At 31.3% G+C, this 21,219-nt stretch overlaps 5 protein-coding genes across 5 annotated transcripts; all 5 read right to left on the reverse strand.

The window, feature by feature from the left end:
- Nucleotides 1–1,519: 1,519 nt before the first annotated feature.
- Nucleotides 1,520–3,060, reverse strand: LOC114164386 (UPF0481 protein At3g47200-like). Its single transcript, XM_028049038.2, has one exon. The coding sequence runs from the start codon at nt 2,970–2,972 to the stop codon at nt 1,740–1,742; it is 1,233 nt and encodes a 410-aa protein (XP_027904839.1). The 5' UTR covers nt 2,973–3,060; the 3' UTR covers nt 1,520–1,739.
- A 2,126-nt stretch (nt 3,061–5,186) lies between these two features.
- LOC114164563 (UPF0481 protein At3g47200-like) lies at nt 5,187–6,914 on the reverse strand. The gene has a single exon (XM_028049280.2). It carries the CDS (start codon nt 6,722–6,724, stop codon nt 5,447–5,449), a length of 1,278 nt encoding a protein of 425 aa, XP_027905081.1. The 5' UTR covers nt 6,725–6,914; the 3' UTR covers nt 5,187–5,446.
- A 1,185-nt stretch (nt 6,915–8,099) lies between these two features.
- LOC114164278 (UPF0481 protein At3g47200-like) lies at nt 8,100–9,678 on the reverse strand. Its single transcript, XM_028048885.2, has one exon. It carries the CDS (start codon nt 9,585–9,587, stop codon nt 8,358–8,360), a length of 1,230 nt encoding a protein of 409 aa, XP_027904686.1. The 5' UTR covers nt 9,588–9,678; the 3' UTR covers nt 8,100–8,357.
- A 4,926-nt stretch (nt 9,679–14,604) lies between these two features.
- Nucleotides 14,605–16,523, reverse strand: LOC114164068 (UPF0481 protein At3g47200-like). The gene has a single exon (XM_028048551.2). It carries the CDS (start codon nt 16,187–16,189, stop codon nt 14,930–14,932), a length of 1,260 nt encoding a protein of 419 aa, XP_027904352.1. The 5' UTR covers nt 16,190–16,523; the 3' UTR covers nt 14,605–14,929.
- A 1,359-nt stretch (nt 16,524–17,882) lies between these two features.
- LOC114163852 (tail fiber) lies at nt 17,883–20,317 on the reverse strand. The gene is made up of 3 exons (XM_028048211.2): nt 20,097–20,317; nt 19,262–19,493; nt 17,883–18,423 (listed from the first exon to the last, which is right to left on the reverse strand). Exons 1-3 carry the CDS (start codon nt 20,195–20,197, stop codon nt 18,127–18,129), a joined length of 630 nt encoding a protein of 209 aa, XP_027904012.1. The 5' UTR covers nt 20,198–20,317; the 3' UTR covers nt 17,883–18,126.
- Nucleotides 20,318–21,219: the final 902 nt, after the last annotated feature.

Here is a 21,219-nt window from a genome sequence, read left to right on the forward strand (position 1 = left end):
GATAAGATGAAAAATATCTTAGAGAATTAAGAAAATTTTTCAAATATCAACATATATACTCAATGGTTGAAAAATAACGAAAATTATTTTAATGAAACAAAAAAGTTCTTCAAATTAAACAAAAAATAATAATAATAATAAGTAAATAATTTTTGTTATATTACCTTAAATTGAGAGTATGAACATTCTCATGTGAAAGAAAAATATATAATAAATAAAAATATTAAAAAATAATATAAATATTCAAATGTGAGACATAAATTTTTTTTAATTAACATACATCATTTTAACATAATTACATAAACGTTATGATAAGATAAAATATATATTGGAGGTACGAATGAGTTTCATGACAAACCAAATAATTAAAAGAAATAAAAAAAAGAATATATATATATATATATATATATATATATATATATATATATAGGGTTACTTAATTAGTTGTGAATATTTTAATAATTTAAACGAGAATGGAGATATGGCGGGGACGGGTATTATGGCGGGGATATGTACATCCCCATACCCATCCCCATACCCAACTGAAAAAGTCGGGGATTCCCCATACCCATACCCATACCCAGTCAATGTGGGGATTTCCCGTCAAAACGGGGACGGGTTCGGGCAATACCCGCGGGGACGGGTTTATTTGCCATCTCTAGATATGTGTAATTTCTTTAATAATTATAAATGTACTAGATTATGTATTCATTTTTATTGAATTAGTCACAATAATATTAAATATATAAATTTTGAGTATATTATTTTGGCTCCCCAAAATATTTTGGTGAAGATCCGCCATTGCGTATCCTAATAAATAAGATAAAAGAGAAGGGGAATTTCTTTATGCACCTCCATATACATTCTAAAATTTCAATTTTTTTTTCTGAGTTCCAAAATACACAATCGAGATACAATCCACGATACATAATACAGAGAGAAACAATTGTATCTTAAATTATGCATATCAAAATAAAAAATAAAAAAATCTTTCTCAGATTGCATGATCCAGAATATCTTTTAGGAAGAAGAAGGCAAAAAGTGAGGCAAGTAACCGACGGAGGAAAAAGAAAGTGATGAGAGGGGATGATCGATGGTGAAGAAAAAAAAAGGCAAATGATATTTTAACTACTAAATTGTGACAATTTTCTCTTACAACATAATGTGTCATTTTCTAAGTGATTTTAAAATATTGAAAATGAGAAAATAAAAAAATGGAAAATTACTTTAAAAATGACACATAAGATTTTAAGAGAAAGTTATTAAAATTTAGTAATTAAAAAATCATTATCCTTTTTACAATAATCATCATTGCAACAATGGTGTGATCTGCCAAGGACTTTTACAATAATCACGTCTAAAAGTTGACTTCAACATGTAGATACAATTAAAACACAAAGTTTTGATAAATTAGGACTAGAAAATAAGAAAAATTTTCAAACAAATATTAAACAAAGAGTACATAAATTAAATCAATAAAATACTTTTGTAAAAGAAAGATCATTATCACACAGAAAAATTAATATAAATGAAACATAATTATCTAACATTACAATAATTAAACATGGTACATAAATAATTGACGATAAAAAAACACACCAAACAAAACATAAAGAAGAACTTAGTTGCTTTAAGTCAGCAACTAGAGATAACAGACATAATAGAATAATCAAAAGAAAAAAACATATAAACATGTAAGGCGATTGATTGACGAGGTATTGGAGAGGAGGTAAGACATTCTAAGACTGTTTTATCTGCCAGATAGAGCAAATTGTTTGAACAAACGAGAGAAGAAGGACAACAATTGCAGCAATGGTAGCAGCGGTTTGCCAAGGACTTTTACAATAATCACGTCTAAGAGTTGACTTCAACTTAAGACGACGACTTTTGTACGAAGTATCCAAGTCCTGCCACAGAGAAACATAATCAGAACTAAAATCCTTGAGAACAATATTTCTGCAAAGACGTTTAGTCCTTTCAGCCGCAGAATCGCTGTCCCCTAATAAGTTCTTCATAACTCCCGCTCTAACCAGTATATCCACATCCTTAGCCGTGTTTACCAAGTATTGTAGAACAAGAGCATACTCTGTAATGTAGGCATCATCAGGATAATGAAACTGCTCCAAAGCCACCATGTTGCGAAACAAAAGTTCAGTACCATCATCCACTGTGAATCTTGGTATTTTAAGAACCTGTCTCGAAAAACTCAAGTTTAGATAGCACTTACTTTTGCAGCTTTCAAACCTTATACCTGCTCCTGACAACTTAGTAACACTAGGAATATGCGGCCATTGGCTGGTCCTTGTAGTTTGTTTTCTTCCACATAAGTGAAAAGTTCGTAACAAATCCGTGAAGTGATGACATGTGATAAAATTAGGAGACAAATCCAACCTATTGAAAAAGTCAAAGTATTGAAATGTAAGAAGGATGAGTGGAGGGATGTTATTGTTACCATCGCCAACAGATAGATAGAAGAGATCGTGAAGAACAAAATAAGGAAGTTGGTTTTCGAGCAACACCAAATCATATAATATCATAATTCCAAACCATGGTGTGGAAAGATACTTGTTATATGTACCACAGTGAGTTGTCCAGAAGAGTTCCAGTATAAAACCCGAATCCACACAAATTATCTCTACCAGTTCCTTTGGGCTGAACTCAAGAACGTCTGAATAGCATTGACGAATTTGGAGCTCCTTACCTGCTATATAGTGGATCCAACTTTCCATACTTGTGTTGGTTCGTTCAAGAAATGACTTGCAATACGTTACTTTATGTCTTTCCATGTTCTGAAGATGAGGGTTGTTATGGTGATAAGGGCCTATGGAAACAACCTTTGGAGTGTAAGCTTCGTGGTTGAGTTGACGAATAAGTAAAGGTACTCTATAGATGGAGCACTCTTCAGTTACGGGTGGGTTTGCGTTCTCCAGCATTCCTTGAACATGGATCACAACATCATCCATGTTCATCATTCTATTCCTCTAAATAATCGAACTCTGTCTCTCACCCTAGACACTTTTGGTACAAGTAGACCAAGATATAAATGTAACGTGTGGTCGATTACAAACAAAGAGAATGGAGATAAATATTAAAGTTGTTTGGTGTAGAGAGACATATATATATTCTGTTTAATGTAGTTTCAACGTAATGAATTATGTAAGTAACTTGTTCTACAATCCTCTAGGATAATCATTACCTAAGACATTAGACATTATTAGTATAATTTTTTTTTTTGTCAAAAATAAATTATTGTCAGTGGACTTTTTTCTAAATTTAAACTTAATGTAACAACTTGTAATTTTCCATTTTTGCAAAATATATTATCTAAATGATATTTATAAGTGTTAACTACTTTTTAAGAATTACATGAAATTTTTGTATCTCTTAATTTGTAATTTTTTTCTCTTTCTCACATATCTTTGACAAAAACATTTGAAGCTCGCATTCAAACTTCACTTTATCCGGTAGTCTTAACAAAACTTGGATTCAAAATTTTAAAAGCTTGGATTCAAATTATTTTTCTACAATTTCTTAACTCTTATTGTACTTTATAATTAATGTTTTTCTAATAATCTAATGCAGAAATACATATGTGGAGGAAGATTGGTACCTGGGTTTCATGCTAAGTTATCTTATTGACAATTATTGTTCTAGTTATATAATCTTTTGCATCTTAGTATGAATTTTCTTCTGAATGTGCTATTTTAGCATGGCTATTCTCTTTAATATTCATATAAATTTAGTTCATCTTTTATTTTATTGTTTGTTTTTGTTATCTCTTTGTATATATAATTAGTTTTAAATTGGTCTAGTTTAAGTCCAAAAGTCTAAATTTAATGCAAACAAACTATCACATGCAAAAAAAAAAAAAATGTGACTGTGACCGTTTACATTTGTCCATCTTCTTTGCATACTTGTTGTGAGCGCTGAAAACGGCAAGTGTGGTTCTTTTTAACTAAGTTAATGACATCAAAACAAAATGATGATGCATCCCTGTTTATCCCCTAATAATTTTTTAATTTACTAAAGTTCATCCATGATTGGTGATAGTATTTGACCAAAATTTTGTTCTACTTTTCTTCATAACGGTCTATTGTCATGCTAGCGTAGGACAAATACGTAGCTATCGTGTTCGAATTAAGCACCGTCATATAATAATACATGAAGCTGATATCATAGCTTATTGTCAAAATGGCTTTTAAGGTGTTGATTGCGTTAGTTAGCTGGGTCAGATCATACATTACCATTATTTTCTACTTTGTTGCGGAATTCAAGATTACTATATTATTGGTCAAATATGGTTTGAAGTCATTACAAATGTTTTTGGCTAAAATATGGCTACAGATATTTTGCTACAATTTTACTGCATTTATGACACAAATAAGTATCAAGTTTAAATATCAAATTAATCTTTTCTTGTCTATTAAAATTTATAGAATAGTATTATTAGTATGATCTCGGTAGAGCTGTCAAAACGGGTATTTCGGTCCGACCCGACTCGACTCACCACGAGTTAATGATTTAGTGAGTCAACCTAACTCGGCTAACTTTTTAGAAGTCAAAAAAATTCGAACCCGACATGGCTCACCACGAGTTGATGCGTTAAATGGGTTCACTTAATTAAAAAAAATATAATTTTTTATTTTTTTTCAGTCAAAACTAAATTATAATTCTAATTAAAATCTAAATAAACTTTAATACAATCTTAAAACAAACCAAGATAAAAAACAAGATAACATGACCCAAATGTAAAGTCCAACTTAATAAAAAATATTGTGTGACCCTTTTATTTGCGGGCTGACTCACCAACCCGGCTCACCACGGATTCAACCCGGGTGAGCTAGGTTCTATGAGTCAGGTCAAAAATCAACCCGTATTGAAGTTTGTAAAAAAATTTCAACCAAATCTAGCCTGAACCTAGAGTAAGCCGGATTGACTCGCAAATTCCAATCCATTTTAATCGCTCTAGATATCGGTGCAATACTGTAAGTGATAGGAAAACATTAATTTTAAACGAAAATTTTATATGACAATTTTCTTTATTCATATTATTATTATAAAAGGATTTAATATAATAAATTAAAATAAAATCTTATAATAGTAAAAATACGATATTACAGAATAAACAATAACACGATATTAATAATAATAACAATTTGAAATCCCTTATAAAGATAAAATGTTGATAATATGCTTCTTAAAGACATTATCTTTATTTCACAACTCTGCAGTCCGAGGGATTAACTACATTAGATTAGATCATCTTCTGCATAAATATTCTTTAAGAGCATCACTAAAGCTTTATGCTTAGCAATGATAAGAATAATCAGATACAACACTCCAAGTGAAAAAACCATTGAAACACCGAAATTGAAATGATTAAAAAAACACTCACAACAATTAGCATTGTAACAATAACTGAACTTACCAGGTCTTCAAGACAAATCTATTCTTGCGGTATCACACTCATAATAGAACACACTGTTTGAATCACAGAGAGAACAAGAAGAACAATCGCAGCAATAGTAGCAGCAGTTTGCCAAGGACTGTCGCAATAATCACGTCTCAGAGTGGATTTCAGCTTATTAAAAATATTATGATAAAAACCATTCAAGCCATGGCTCACACTCCAGTAATTTAAATTCATGTTTGACTGTGTAATATTTTTGCCGAGACTATTGAACAGATTGACCACAGAATCAGTGTCTCCTGTCCAATTCACCAGTACTTCCTGTTGGACCAGTGTATCCACATCTCTGCTGGTGTTTATAAGAAAGTCCAAAAGAGAAACATAGTCTGTGATGTAAGATTCATGAGGATAGTGACACTGTTCCAAAGCCACCATGTTCCGAAACAAAACTTCCGTACGATCTTCCACTTTCAACTGCGGCATTCGAAGAACTCCTCCTGAAAATTTCAAGTCTAGCAAACAGACGCTGTCAAGAACCTTAAAGTGGACACCTGCTTCTGACAACTCATTAGCAGTAGGAACATGTTTCAGCAATTTAGTAGTCCTAGGAGGTCGTCTTTCCGGAGGATGTTGCAAGTGGAAAGTTCTGATTAGATCCGTGAAGTGACTTATGCTAATATTATTATCATCGAATTTCAACTCAGGTGTGTTGTAAAATTCAAAATAGAGAAACGTAAGTTCAATAAATGAAGGAATGGCATTGTTACCAGCAACAGATGTGAGAGAGAGATTGAAAAGATGGGTGAGAACATGAAATGGAATCTGGTTCTCAAATAGCAACAAATCTACTGCTATAGTGTCCCTTATCAAGGGAATTAAAAGAAAGGTGTCGTTCCCCGACCATTCGTTGTAACGGTCTTTCCAGAAAAGCTCAAATATAAAACCAGAATCCACCACGATTATATTCACCAGTTCCTCCTTGCTGAACCCAAGCGTTTCTGAATAACAGCGGCGAAAGTCAGGCTCTATCTCTTCTATGTAGCGGATCCAGGTGTCTAAGCTTGTTTGGGTTCGTTCAAGAAATGCGTTGCAGTAAACAAGTTTGTGTCTTTCCATGTTTTGAAGGCGGTGATGATTGTTGTGGTGAAGAGGGCCTATAGAAACAATCTTTGGGGTGTATGCATCTTCGTTGTGTTTGCGGATATCAAAGGGCACTCTGTATATGCTACACTCTTTAGTTATTGGTGGCCCTGCTTCCTCCAGCTTCTTCCTTATATCGATCACAAAGTTCTTATGGTCCCTGTGGTTCGTCATTCTGGTCACTTAGTATGTCCAGAAAAGAAAACCCCAGAGAAAATGCAGAAAACCTTCTAATACGTGGATATTTTTTGGAAACTCAAAAGTCTGTTTAACACTAGTGATTGAGATATATGATACGAGTGAAAAATATAAGCATGATAGATGATGTATGATAGTAAAGAGAAGAGAACCAGAGAAATGGGTGTTGTGGTTGAAATGTGATGAGCAAAGATGAAATAATGTGAGTGGGGAATTATGCAGAATTACCTGATTCCTTTCTTTCGATTAAATTTTGAGTCTTTGTGACGAAAGTTCTTGTTCTTGCTTGATGCTTTTCTTGAGAGAATCAGAATAATTAAGTACTCATTTTTGTGAGCTAAGGGTTTCTTTTATCACAGATACACGTTGTGCATGAGTATGATTGACAAAAGCACGGGTATGCATGCATTCTAACTGTTCCTCTTCATCTTTCCTCCCTGTAAAATCTTAATCATATATACGAGAAATTCTTATATATCTTGTGGCCAATCTTTACTAAAAACATACCATTACATTTAACTCATGAAAATGAGAGTAGCGATTTTGTTTTACAGCAAATTATAGATCGGTGATGATAATGACGAGAGAGAATACATTTTTGAAAGGATATTTGGTATACATAAATGTCAAACTCTTTGATATATCTCCTTCGCAAACCTAGCAGATGGCAATCTTACTTTAGGAAGCTAAAAGAATTTATCAGTTTCAGCAGCATGTTAATTAATTGACTTAAGGATGTTTGGTCATAATGTGTTCCTCAGTTGTTCTTTCCTTTCTGGGAAGGTTATATCCATAATGTTATGCCTGCAAAAGCGTATATTGGAATTGGATTCAAAGTGTTTTTGCTTACCATTCTCTTTCCTCGGATATTCATGAATATTCATGAAGAAGAAGGAGCAATAAACATGAGGATTAAAAAGGTATATAAACCACTTTTTTATTACTTCTACAATTTTTTATTTGCCTCGAATGATCAAATGCTAGAGAGACACTGAAATTAACTTAGTCCAAATATTAATGTTACATAGTGATGTTTTGCATGTTGATTTTTATTGAGTTTAGAATTAAAAGTATCTCATCCTTAATCTTTATGCTTTTACTTTAAGGAGATATTATATATTTTTAATTAAAATATAAATATTGATTTTAATGGTTACACAACATTTTTGCTTAAAATTACTATTATTACTACTGCTTTATATTTTATATAATTTTTTAAAGTAAAACTTTAATAAGTCGCCGTAACATATATTTTTAAGTTTAAAAAATGCTTATCTTATTTTTTATAATCTTTTTTAGTTTTTTTATCTCTTTTAAGTTAGATGTTTGTGCTTAAAAATACAAGCATATATAATCACTGCAGGAAAATATTTATATGATAACTAATTTTAGTGAAAAGAAATAATTAATTATAATAATCAATTTAAATACTAATTTACATAACTAAACACGATACATTAATAAATCATAGCAAAAAAATACACCAAACAGAATGTTATAAGAAGATCAGGAGTGAACAATTAGAAAAAGAGGAAAAAAAACAAAAAACAAACAGGAAAGGAAGGAGACTTATGACTAGGTCTTGAGAAGGAGGTGAGACATTCTAATACTATGTTATCTGCCAAACAGAACAAACTGTTTGAATAAAGGAAAGAATTAGAAGAACAATTGCAGAAATTGTTGCAGCAGTTTGCCAAGGTCCTTTACAATAATCACGTCTCAGAGTTGACTTCAATTTAAGCTTTCGACTCTTATACGAAGCATCCAAGTTTTGCCAGAGAGAAACATAGTCAGAACTAAAATCTGATAGAACGATATTTCTACAAAGACGTTTAGTCTTTTCAGCTGCAACATCACTGTCACCTAATAAATTCTCCATAACTCCCTCTTTAACCAGTATATCTACATCCTTCCCTGTGTTTACTAGATATTGCAGAACAAGAGCATACTCCGTAATATAAGACTCCTTGGGATAGTGAAACTGCTCCAAAGCGATCATGTTACGAAACCACTGTTCAGTATTATCAGCCATTTTGAATTTTGGGATTTGAAGAACTCGGTTTGAAAAACTCAAGTTCAGTAAGCACTTACTTTCGAAGCTTGCAAACCTGATTCCTGCTTCTGACAACTTAGTAACACTAGGGATATGTGGCCATTGATCGGCCCTTGTAGTCTTTTCTCTTCCACATAAGTAAAAAGTTCGTAACAGATCCGTGAAGTGATGGCATGTAATATGATTATGAGACAGTTTGGACTTATTGAAATATTGAAAATATTCAAATGTAAGTTGGATAAATGAAGTGGTATCACTATCGTCAATAGACAAAGAGAAGAGATCATTGAGAACGAAAAAAGGAAGTTGGTTCTCAAGCAACAACAAATCAGAAAATATTGCATTTTCAAACCATGGTGTTGAAAGATACGTCTCAGATGTCCTATAGTGGTGAGTTATCCAGAAGAGTTCAAGTATAAAACCTGAATCCACACATATTATCTCCACCAGTTTGTTCGAGCTGAATGGAATTGCATCTGAGTAGCATTTACGAATTTGATCTTCCTTATCTGCGATATATTTGATCCAACTTTCCATACTTGTTTTGGTTTTGACTCGTTCAAGAAATGACTTGCAATACATTACTTTGTGTCTCTCCATGTTCCGAAGACGGTGGCTGCTATGGTGATAAGGGCCGATGGAAACAACCTTTGGGGTGTAAGCCTTTTGGTTGAGCTGACGAATAAGTAAAGGTACTTTGTAGATGGAGCACTTTTTAGTTACGGGTGTGTTTGCCCTCTCCAACATTCCTTTGACATGGATCACAACATCATCCTTGTTCATCATTCTACTAATCAAAACCAGAACCAGAATTAAAATGATGAACTATCACATAATCTCACACTGGGAGATTGTTGCACATCTATCTCTTTTTCCTTGTTCCATCATCTATTTATGAGATGTCAATCACAAACCTAAACTTATGGTGCCTTTTTTTTATGCTTGCATCATTCATTAGGCTATATTTTTTTAGTCAAGTTGTAGAAATATATTCTTTAGTCAAGTTGTAAATTTTTTTTTTTATCAGCAAGTCGTCGCAAGTTCTATAAATGATAAATTCATTCAACAACAAGACATGAGGTACAGATAAGATTGCTCAACCGTTACAATCTGATCATTTTTAAATTTTACTGAAAATTTTAAATTATTGATTTATAAATTTATAAACATAGAGATCATTTAACATATTCTAAAACATAATATAAAAAAAAAATATTAATCACTATGGAAGATAGCACCATTTTTCAAGCATTCACACGTTATCTAACTAGCTGTCTTTTTTTTTTATCAGTCTCATGTTAAGTCGTACATTCACATGGTGATGTATATAAAAATTGCGTAGAATTTCAGCTTTAAATAATATAATTGAAGAATACGTAGTGATGAAAATGGGGCGTTTTTTAATTCATTAATCAATGTGTATATGTTGATTGGCATCAGAAATAGAGCGAAATTTGCTTCTAATGATTTTATAAGGATTAAATATGTTTTTGGTACCAATTTAGTCATTTATTTTAAAAATTGTGTGAACTTAATTCTTTTAACCAAATTTTGTGAAGTTTATCTGACGTTTCAAACATATTTCAGGATACTATTTGAATTGTTTACACTGTTTGACACATCTTAACTTCAATGTTAACTCAAATATTTTCATAAAATGCGTTTAAAATGTCAAATAAACTTAACAAAATTTGGAAAGAATGACTAAATCTACGCATTTCTAAATATGAACGACTAAATCGGTATAAAGTTTCGAAGATTGACTAATTTCAAAATTTACTAAAACTTGAGGGACCAAAAACATATTTAACCCATTTTATAATATTTATATAATTTATTTTTTATCTATGAATTTTGCATGATTGGTGTTTATACAAAGTCATTGTGTGCTACACATGTAATTTTGTTTATTTACCTTTAACTTTCTGGTGTAATTTTAGGATATCTTGACATGCTTAGTTAAGACACATTTAGGTTAAAATCCTATGGTGGTGTTAAAATCCTAACCATAGTTGGTGATTACTCCACACACAAAATAAACTGATTAATTTAATTTCATTTAATTCAGATGATAATTCAGAATTAGTCTTCTTGTTTGTTAGATAAATAAATTATTAAATGTTCTCCAATTAGTCTTCTATTGTTTGTTAGATAAATCAATTATTAGATGTTCTCCAATTAGCGTTCTCGTTTGTTAGATAAATAAATCATTAGATGTTTGTTAAGCGTTGAAATGTCTTTATTTTATTATTTAATATTTTACTAATTTAATAGTTTATTCGTAACAAAACATTAAGAACTTTCGAGATTAGTCAACGGCTAATAAGTAATCATCAATTGGGCATTTTTTTTTTAATCTCGTTGTCAAACTAATTAGCACTTTTTTCTTACACAGAGACATGTTTAATGAGATTACAACATCACGGTAAAAATACACACAAAAAGGAACTTTAATTTGATTTGAATCACGAATTTAGGTGAATATCACTTTTCATTTGATGAATTTTACTTATAATTTTATATTTCTCCAGGAAGATTAAAAGTAATATAAATAAAATATTTAAAATTTTATATCAGAAATAATTAACTTTCTTAATGATCCACTTGAAAAAAAGGTGGGGTAGCATACATACTTACCTCACTAATATTACTTTCCAATTATTTAAAAACTAGACATTATAGAAACAAAGAAAATAATAATATACTTTTTATTATTTTCAATGATGGTCAAAACATGGCTAAAAAAATTAGTCTTTAATTATATTTTGAAAATCGGATAAATTTGGAAATGTTTAATTAAGTTTCTAATAAATTTTTGTAGTTTATTAAGTTCTCAAAATTTTAAAATTCTTTAATTGAGTTTATACAATTAAATGTTGATGTTAACTTTGTGATATGACAATAATCTTGCATTGTCATCTTCTTTAAGGTTGTGTTCTTTTTAAAGGAATGATTTGAGGGAGAAAGATTACATGAATTTGGGTGAATAAGAAAGTGAAGTTTGTATTATTTCTTTTAAGGGAGTTGGAGATGATGATAGAGTGGATTTGAAGGTAAAGTTTGTAAATTCATGTGAGATTTGACTGATTAAAAACAAATTTAATAAATTGAAATACAAGATTGTCAAATTGTCCTTGATGGCAAAATTAATATGAAATAATATTTAGGTGAGTTATAAATATTGTAGTAAATTTTTTTTTAATAATAAATTTTTTTTTATCAAAATAGAAAAGAATAAAATATATTTGGTACAAAAAAATTAAATATTTTAATTTAAACACTAAAATGAAGAAAAAACATTGGAATCGATTCCAATCACAACAGAATCTATTCTCAAAACATACATTCAACAAGGACCTACTTGCTTTGACAAGTCAATAATATGCATGATTAACGTTACGACAGTTACAATATAGTATGCATTAGCATTTATGAAGGGACCTAAACGATCCTAGAGGTAATTAATATATAAAGTGCCTCAATATACATAAAAGTAAAATGTATTTAATCTTCATATTATAATATAATTATTATATATTTCTTGTTCCTGAGTTGGAGTACATTTAGTAGGTACCCGCTCCCTTATGGTTGGTAAGATTAGACTTGGCGAAGACATCTCAATTTTGAAGACAAAGTATATTTCAAAAAACAACTAAAGAATAATACCGTAACTTAGACAAATCGGTTCCATACAAAAATAAATATTTGTTTCTAAAATATTATATCGTCTCTTTTTTTTTTTTTATTCTATCCTCGTTTCACACCGCATCATACATCATAAATTTATGGTTTACAGTTTTTGTTGTCTGCATACCTGCCAGTGGGGCTTTTTTTTCATAGTCAAGTTGTGCATATTTCACAATTTATTTTTTTATTTTAAAACTACATGTTAGCTTCGTAGTTAAGTCGGGGCATATTTTATGTGAGTTGAATTTTGAAGCGTAATATAATAATTGATAGTGAGAATAGAGTGTCATTTGCTTCTAATAATTTTATAATGATATTTTTATGAATAGTTCAATTGAAAATATTCTATCAATTAGCCTATAAGGTTTTATGGAATCTTAAATTATATTAGATGAAGTGTATTTATAATCTTATCCTCTGTGCTCTTATCCATGCATTCACGTTAATAGTTAAGTCTTATGTATGCACATGAATTCTAGCGTTAAAGAACTTTAACTTTAAATTTAATTGAAGAATATGTATTGGCGAAGATAAAAGTATAATTTATTTGTAATAGTTTTATAATAATGATTTATGATTTATTTGCAATATGCTAGTGTATTAGTGTATTATTTGAACATATTGTGCTGCAAATTGCATTTTTTGTTATTTACCTCTTCATGTTCGTGTAATTTTAGATATCTGCAAGTTTAAAGAGTATAATCAGACTATATATCTTGATGCATATGTTGTCCAGTTTTCTTACACCATTAATGGGAGTTAGACGGTTCCACAATATGGTCTAATTTGTCCTAGTTAATTGGCATATCCTAATGTTGTTTTGTTGAGTTTAATTGGATTTTATGTGACAGTGTCTATTCAAATATTTTGATGTTCAAGTTAGATAAGATTCAATAAAGTTAAATATATTTTTAGTTTTTAAACTTAGATGCAAAATTGAAATTTATTTTTGTTTCAAACTTTGATATAGTTTGATACTCAATCTTTAAAAGTGAATGAATATAATGTGTCAAACAGGATACACAATTCAAACGTCAGCGTAAAACATCATTTGACACAAAAAATATTTACACATTTGGGTTAGGAGGACTATATCTATTCATTTTTAAAGTTTAGAAATCAAATTGTATTAAAATTTGAAATATAGATAAATTCTAATTTCACATCAAAATTTAAGGACTAAAAATATATTTAACCTAATTTACAATGGATAATCCTCTATCATTTGTCAAACTGAAAGTTTGTTATTAGGTCGAAAATTATAGCTAACAACAATTAAGATACAACTCTTTTAATTTAAAAGTGCATTATCCCAAATGTAACAATTTGACTATAACTTTGTCTATTTGATTTTTGTTATGAGATAATTATTATCACCTCCAATAATCTCTTTTTCACAAATTATACTACTAGAAATCAAATTCATAATCTTGATTTTGATATCAATGATTGGATTGATCAATATCATCGGATAAAAAATTATAATCGATAATTAAAATACAACTCTTTTTACTGGTTTTTCATCCATGTGTTATGATTTAACAATGTCTTGGTCAAAATTAACTTCTTTCACGAAATAATTCATATCATTTAAAAATCACAAAATAATTGATATTATTTAAAAATCTTTGGTTTGCTAAGTATAAAGTTATTGATAGTGAATGTAATAATGATATGAAACAAATAGTTCGTTCTTGGTTGAATTTAACAAATATATAATAATTGAAGAAAATATATACTTTTAAAAAAGAAAGTAAAAGCTAGATGATATGTGTAGTGATGAGGTGGTATTAGTTTTAACCTTATGTAGCATTTAATGTGCCCTCTCTAATAAGGTAGTGTGATTTGTTCTGTGATCTCAAGGCTCAATATTCCCCCAAAAGCTTAAATTGAACACCTGTTGAAAAAAAAATGGGATCATAACATACATATAATTGAGAAAAAATATTCAAATATATTAATAAAAATTGAAAAGAAATAAAAAAAAAAGAATAAACTTTTCAATAATCTTAGATTACCTTTCTAAACAACTCTCACAAAACTCTTTTGTTTTTAATGTTCTAGAGGTTCATATGTTGCTAGAAAGACATGGTTAATAAATAGTTTAAACCACACACAAACATAACTATTTTCCTAACTTCAACTGTATGAAATTGTGAATATGTAGTGAAACCACAAAACAACAACCCTCTAGCTGAGAAAGAATTAGCATCATTAAATCATAGTTTGCACCACAGTCTAGCACAAGAGCACTGAACTTCATGCATATGCATCATCCCCATCGTGATGAAGAAATCAGCAAAAGACTAAATCAATCTGATACAACATCTAGATAAGAAAACCATCCAAACATTTCCAGAGAAAAGGAACGCAATGACTCAGCATTTAACAATGATCGAAATTGAGAAGTCTTGTCGTGGAGGAGGCATATTCTATTGCTGCTACACTGTTTGCAAGATAGAACAAACTGCTTCAACCAAAGAGAGAACAAGGAGAACAATTCCAGCAACGGAAACAGCGGTTTGCCAAGGAGTGTTACAATAATCCCGCCTCAGAGTGGACTTCAATTGATTCAAAGGGTTTCTAGAAAAAGCATTCAAGTCATTGCAGAGAAGAAAGTACTGAGCATTGAGATTTATATGAGTGATGTTTTTCCAAAGACCATTAAACATGTTAGCCACAGAATCACTCTCCCCTAGCCAGTTCACCAGCACTCTCTTTCGAACAAGTAAGTCCACATCTCTGCTGGTGTTCACAAGAAAGTCCAATATAGCAACATAATCTGTAATATAGGATTGTTCAGGATAATGACACTGCTCCAAAGCCACCATGTTGCGAAACAAACGTTCAGTCCAATCTTCCACTTTCAACTGTGGGATTTGAAGAACCCGCCCAGAAAATCTCAAGTCTAGTAAGCAGTCACTTTGGGTGTCCACCTTAAACTTCACACCTGCCTCTGATAACTCAGTAGCACTTGGAAGATGCATTATCGATTCATCAGTCTCAATCCGGTGTTGCAAAGGGTATTGCAAGTGAAATGTTCTTATGAGATCCGTGAAGTGCATTATGCGAATATTCTGAGATGTCAATTTGGATCTATTGTAATAGATAAAGTAGTCAAAGGTTAACTCAAGAAATGAAGGGATTTTTCTGTTAGTAGCAGCAGCAGGTGCAGAGGCGAAGGAGAGATTGAAGAGGTTTTCAAGAACAAAAAAGGGAAGTTGGTTTTCAAGCAGCAACAGATCTAATCTTATATTAGTAGCTAACCAAGGTTTCATGAGAAAGGCGTTGTTCTTCCCCAACCATTCATCATAAAAGATACACCAAAACAGTTCAAATATAAAACCACAATCCACAAAGATGATCCTCACCAGTTCCTCCTTGGTGAAGTGAAGGGTTTCGGAATAACAACTGCGAAATTCGTGCTCCACCCTTTCTATGTAGTGGATCCAGCTCTCCAAACTTATTTGGTATCGTTCAAGAAAAGCCTTGCAGTAAATGAGTTTGTGTCTTTCCATGTTCTGGAGGTGAGGGCTATTGTGGTGAAAAGGGCCTATAGAAACAACCTTTGGGGTGTAGGCTTCTTCGTTGAGTTTGCGGATATCAAAGGGCACTTTGTAGATGCAACACTTCTCGGTTACGGGAGCCTCTGCTTCCTCCAGCATCGCCCTAATTCCGTTCACAACACCATTCTCAGCCATCGTTCTTTTCCAGTAACGTTAAGCGCAAAACAAATCCAGATAGCAAAATCTAGAAACTATGGCTATTAATTTTAGATCGGAGGGCGAACTATAACAGCTATTACCCAGTTCCTTTGTCTTTCGATCGAATTTCCAAGTCCCCGCATCGAAGTTTCATGCTTTCTGCTTTTCTGCAGGGGAAACATCGTCTGGAACCGATTTCAGTCTTTACGAGAATGGCTTAGAAAAATCTTTACAAACAAAAGTACTATTTTAATATACAGTGTTACTAGTGAGCGAATCTGAAGCGTTGATGAAAATCGGACGGGTGAGTGTGGGGGCAATGTACGTTGGTTTGAAACATAGGATAACGACACACTTGTCGAATAGTGATGTAATAAAGTCTCACACCGAGCATTTTCACTGGGTGGGAGTAGAAAATCCACAGAATAAGTAAACAGAAGCTTCCTCGCAGAATCCATAGATTTTCTTTGATGGAACGAAGGAGACGGTAAGTATGTATAAGAATGAAAATTTTGGTTTAAGATTTTACCTTCTTTTTCAGAAGGGCTTCAGACTCAAAGATATGAAGAATGAGAATGAAATAGAACTATACTTCTTTGTCAGAATTAATATACAAGAACATAATAAAAATTAGGTGGCACTGATATATCCTTCCATGTGCATAAAAAAAATATTAAAATATATAAATCATATTTAAATATTTTTTGGTGTCGATGTCTCATATGATTAGACCCGGATCTCATTAATCTCTAATAAAACTTCCTTTGTAAAACATAATTTAAATATGAATTTAAGTCTCACATTGATTAGAAACGAAAAAATAATAGAATGAGAAAGATGCATGTCGCGGAGAATATTCAGTACCATTTGTTATGATATTTGCACACATACACACACAAAAGCAATCCATGTGCCTGTGAAAATATCAGCACCCTGTATGTTTCTTTATTCTTTTTCTTTTCAGTTATTAAATCAAATTCATTATATTTAAGGCAATTATTGTCTCTTGTTTTTGTTTGTTCAGCTACTTTTCATTTTTATAATTCTATTTGTGATTCCCTTTGCTTCAACCCTGTGCTGGAATATCACTTTTGGCGTTGGTTTCTATTGACAAGTATTTCGAGATGGCCCTCGAGTGTGGGACATAACTTTGTTCGAAACTTGGATTTAAATTACTGACTGTATTTGTTTTTCACTAGAACAATCTGATATTTCTCGGTAAACTTTTAAATACCATAAAACTTCAGTATGCCCTAACCCGTGATCTTCATCAAATAAAAAACAAAAACATTTGTTTTACTGTGTTAGATTATATGAATAAATTTCATGTACCAATACGTTTTCCATGGGAACAAAGGGTGGCTTCAAAAATACCAAATTGTAATTCGTTCCTTTTATGTCCTTCCTACATCAGTTATTTTTGTTGTTCACGTTCACACCTCTGGTTTGCAAACATATATCACTTTTCATAAACAAACAGAAAGACATGAAATGGAATTACCAAAATGCTGATATTTGTCGTTGTTAATTCTGGGTGTGCCAAAGTTGGCTGCAAGGAATTGAAATTTCTGGTATCACCAGATCAGACCAATTTTTGGAAGAACTCTATGTTTTTTTCAAAAACCACAACTACAATTCTCGAAGACATTTATTCCTATACCCACTCGTACAGCAAACTATTCACAGAAAAGACACTAAAAATGACATCATTAGTTATTTATTCTAATATAACAAACACTTGAATCAGTTGATTGATGATATCTATATTTATGAATAAGTTGCTAAGCCTCTTTCCTAAAGAAGGATCAACAAGCTCAAATGAATTAAAAGGATTATAGCAAAATGAGTAATGATTCTGGAAAAACTAAACTAAATGTTCCAAAATGAATGTGGGTGGAAAGCGTACAATTTTAACTTGCCAACATGAGAATCGCCTATTTCAGCTTAGACTTAGATGAGTTCTGAAGCGGTTTAGCAGAAGACCTGACAGGGGCTGACCTAACAACCTTTTTCACATCATACTTGACGGATGAGAAAGCACACAACAAAGCAATCACCATTGTTGGGTAGACGTACACAGCTTTTGAAGGGTCAGAATTTACTGGTTTTCCTAAAATCCCTTCTTTTACCAGACCCCAAATTATAAGAAGGTTCCCAAACACGCTCATTCTCCCGGGTTTCAGAACACCCACAAGTGCTCCTGCCACTGTGAAGTAGCTTCCCGCAAGAACCTGGAAAACAATTGATATATATTTAGAAGAAAGTATCAGCAGAAGCATAGAAACAGAAACCAAATGGAAAATGGAATTGTGAGATACAAATCAAATAAATTAAAAATCCACACAGCAGATGAAGGTATATCAAATTGCAAATAGTTAAGAGTGACAGGGATTTAGTACGGAGCACATTTAATGTGACTTTTAGGACCTAGAAGTATCAAAACAAACATACAAACAGAAACCCGATGAAAAATGGAACCATCGGGTTTCTTACAGCGAAATCAATAGATAAATCCACAAGGCAGATGAAGAAATAACAATTTGCAAATAGACAGGAATAGGAAGAACAACGACGGCACCCATTTTGCATGACTTTTACAATAATGCCTCTTTAATTTATCAACAAAGTATTCTCTTTGGCCAGAGTTTTTTCATTTCCTTGGATGGCAACTAAAATCTGAAATCCAATAATCAACTTTTATTTAGTGTTCAACTTAGTAAAGACATCAGTATCACCAACTGACAAGAACAAACAACTCTAGACAATGGAAAGTAGGTTTAATTTAACTTTTATGCCAAAAAAAATACCTCAACAACCAAAAGACAAAAGGTGTAGGGTGATTAAGGGTATGTTTGGATTGCAGAAAAATTAAGTTTGGTTGAATGAAATAGAAAATATCATCCAACGCAAAAGTTTTATGATTTTGTTTGAAAGCAACCCATGTTTGGAGCTCAATGAAACAGAATAAAGATTTGTCAAACATCATTTGTGACTTTTGTGACTTTCGATGCAAAGCAAACTTGAGTTTGAGCTACCAAACTTTAAACCAAACACACTAAATTGTCTAACCTCCAAGCGCTGAAGATCAGTTACTGCAGAAGCTTCCTTCACATTGGTCAAATTATATAAGTCCAGCAAACTATCCCAACTTGGAATGGTCATGTTGTGGATGAGGCCGTTCACTGCAGCCCCTGGGTACAGAAGGCCCTTCACCACAACAGCAGGAAAGATTTCACTTGCAATTAACTGCGACGATGTGACATGCAAAGGGTTTGTGCACATGCCAGATCTGCAACTCACCCTGCAAAAGGATAATTTTCAAACAAGCTCAGTGGACTAGTTTTTCTTTAATAACTTCAAGAACAACAAAAGAAGAAAACTTGAAATTAGCTTCTTAATAGATTAAAATTAGTTCATGTATTTGTAGAAACTTCTTCATATAGTCACTGAATTTTAATTTTTAGCTTGTCCACAATCGAATTTTAGCTTCTCCTACCTGATTCAATTATCCACATATTTATCAGTGTAAAGTTACTCTATCAACCAATTAGAGAGTACATCTTAATTAAGTAATTTAACTGTCATATAACAACACAAACAACAAGGTTATAATAGATCACAGAATAAACCAAGTAAAATTGGTAGCAAGTGTGAAGATGATCAAAGTCAACCATCAAACGATTAATAATTTAAGAGTTGATATTAACATTTGTAAGCACAAAGGTGGTTTAACATAAATGAAAAACTGATCAAATATCGATTTCTGTCTAATCGAACACAAACTTTTTCTTTTTCTTTTTCTTCCCTTATTTCCCCCTTTTAATTTTTATTTTTTGGAAGAGTTGGATGATGATGATATTGAAAGTAAAGACAAAAATTGGGAAGGAGTGAAGGAGGGTAGTACCTGAAAAGAGGGATCTGAAAGATGATGAGAAGGAACAAGATGCGAGCTGCTATTGATGAAACTTTGTCGGTCCATTTCGACGATTTTGAGGAAGTTGCCATGGAGAGGGAGGATCTCAAGCTTCTCGACTCAGTCCAACCTCTTCCCCGTGACAGCTATTAGCGACAGGGTATCCCTCTCTATGTGTTCTACTTCATACCTTTCTTCTTTTTTTCTCCTTTCTGCAAAAATTAAATTATCAATTCAATTTTTAAATCATTCGAATTTACGAACATTTTTTTTGTTCCCAAAAGTGTCTGTTATAAAACTAACATTTTTTGTTAGTAAATTAGCTCCTTTAGTTTTTTTTTTTTTTTTTTGGGTTAGTTGGTTTAGAATATTGTTTGAATCTCATATATATATATATTCAGCATTTTAATCTTTTCTTTTGAATAATACTAGCAATCATTTTATGCACTAATAAAAATTGAAAGTTATGTGATCAGTTATTAAAATAGAATTACCAATATTACTCGTGAGCACCACAAACAATGATATATTAATACAACTCAACTGCTATGCACTGACTTAGATAAAAAGACATAGGCTAAAGTCATTAATATGAGAAGACTTATATCAAAAAGTAGGAGTCATTTATGCATTCAATTGTATTTAATAATACCATAAAATAAATAAGGACTGTAAGATTCTGAAAGTTAGTAAATTTTATATCTATTTTACATTCATAATTTTATTTTTTTTATAAATATAAGTTTTTTTTTATGATTATACTTAAAAGGGAAGTGATTAGTGAGATATAAAAAAGATAATTTTTCAACAAATAATTATACGAAAAAATTTATTTTGACATATTCATTTCATCCTTATATCATGGTTATGTTTCGTTTAAAGTACTAATATATATATATATATATATATATATATATATATATATATAATTCTCTAAATTTTATTTTATAATTTTTATAATCTACCTGTAAAGTTTTGTTTGGTTTTCAATCACATTTTGGATATGACAAAAGAAATCACGACTCCCCCAAATCTTTTCTCATTTTATTTTATTTTATATATTTTAAAATTATATTTATATTTATATATTATTCACAACTTAATTTAGATAATT

Source organism: Vigna unguiculata, chromosome 9, assembly GCF_037176805.1.
Source record: "Vigna unguiculata cultivar grain cowpea cultivar isolate G323 ecotype 2 chromosome 9, ASM3717680v1, whole genome shotgun sequence".
Lineage (NCBI taxonomy): Eukaryota > Viridiplantae > Streptophyta > Magnoliopsida > Fabales > Fabaceae > Vigna > Vigna unguiculata.

What these genes read in the sequence shown, in the direction of transcription:
- LOC114164386 (XM_028049038.2), bottom strand. Translation starts at nt 2,972, where the DNA reads ATGATGAACATGGATGATGTTGTGATCCATGTTCAAGGAATGCTGGAG.
- LOC114164563 (XM_028049280.2), bottom strand. Translation starts at nt 6,724, where the DNA reads ATGACGAACCACAGGGACCATAAGAACTTTGTGATCGATATAAGGAAG.
- LOC114164278 (XM_028048885.2), bottom strand. Translation starts at nt 9,587, where the DNA reads ATGATGAACAAGGATGATGTTGTGATCCATGTCAAAGGAATGTTGGAG.
- LOC114164068 (XM_028048551.2), bottom strand. Translation starts at nt 16,189, where the DNA reads ATGGCTGAGAATGGTGTTGTGAACGGAATTAGGGCGATGCTGGAGGAA.
- LOC114163852 (XM_028048211.2), bottom strand. Translation starts at nt 20,197, where the DNA reads ATGGCAACTTCCTCAAAATCGTCGAAATGGACCGACAAAGTTTCATCA. An exon ending in TTTCAGATCCCTCTTTTCAG is followed by an intron (nt 19,494 to 20,096) that starts GTACTACCCTCC and finishes ATCCTTTTGCAG; the next exon opens with GGTGAGTTGCAGATCTGGCA. An exon ending in CTGATCTTCAGCGCTTGGAG is followed by an intron (nt 18,424 to 19,261) that starts GTTAGACAATTT and finishes ATTGTTTTCCAG; the next exon opens with GTTCTTGCGGGAAGCTACTT.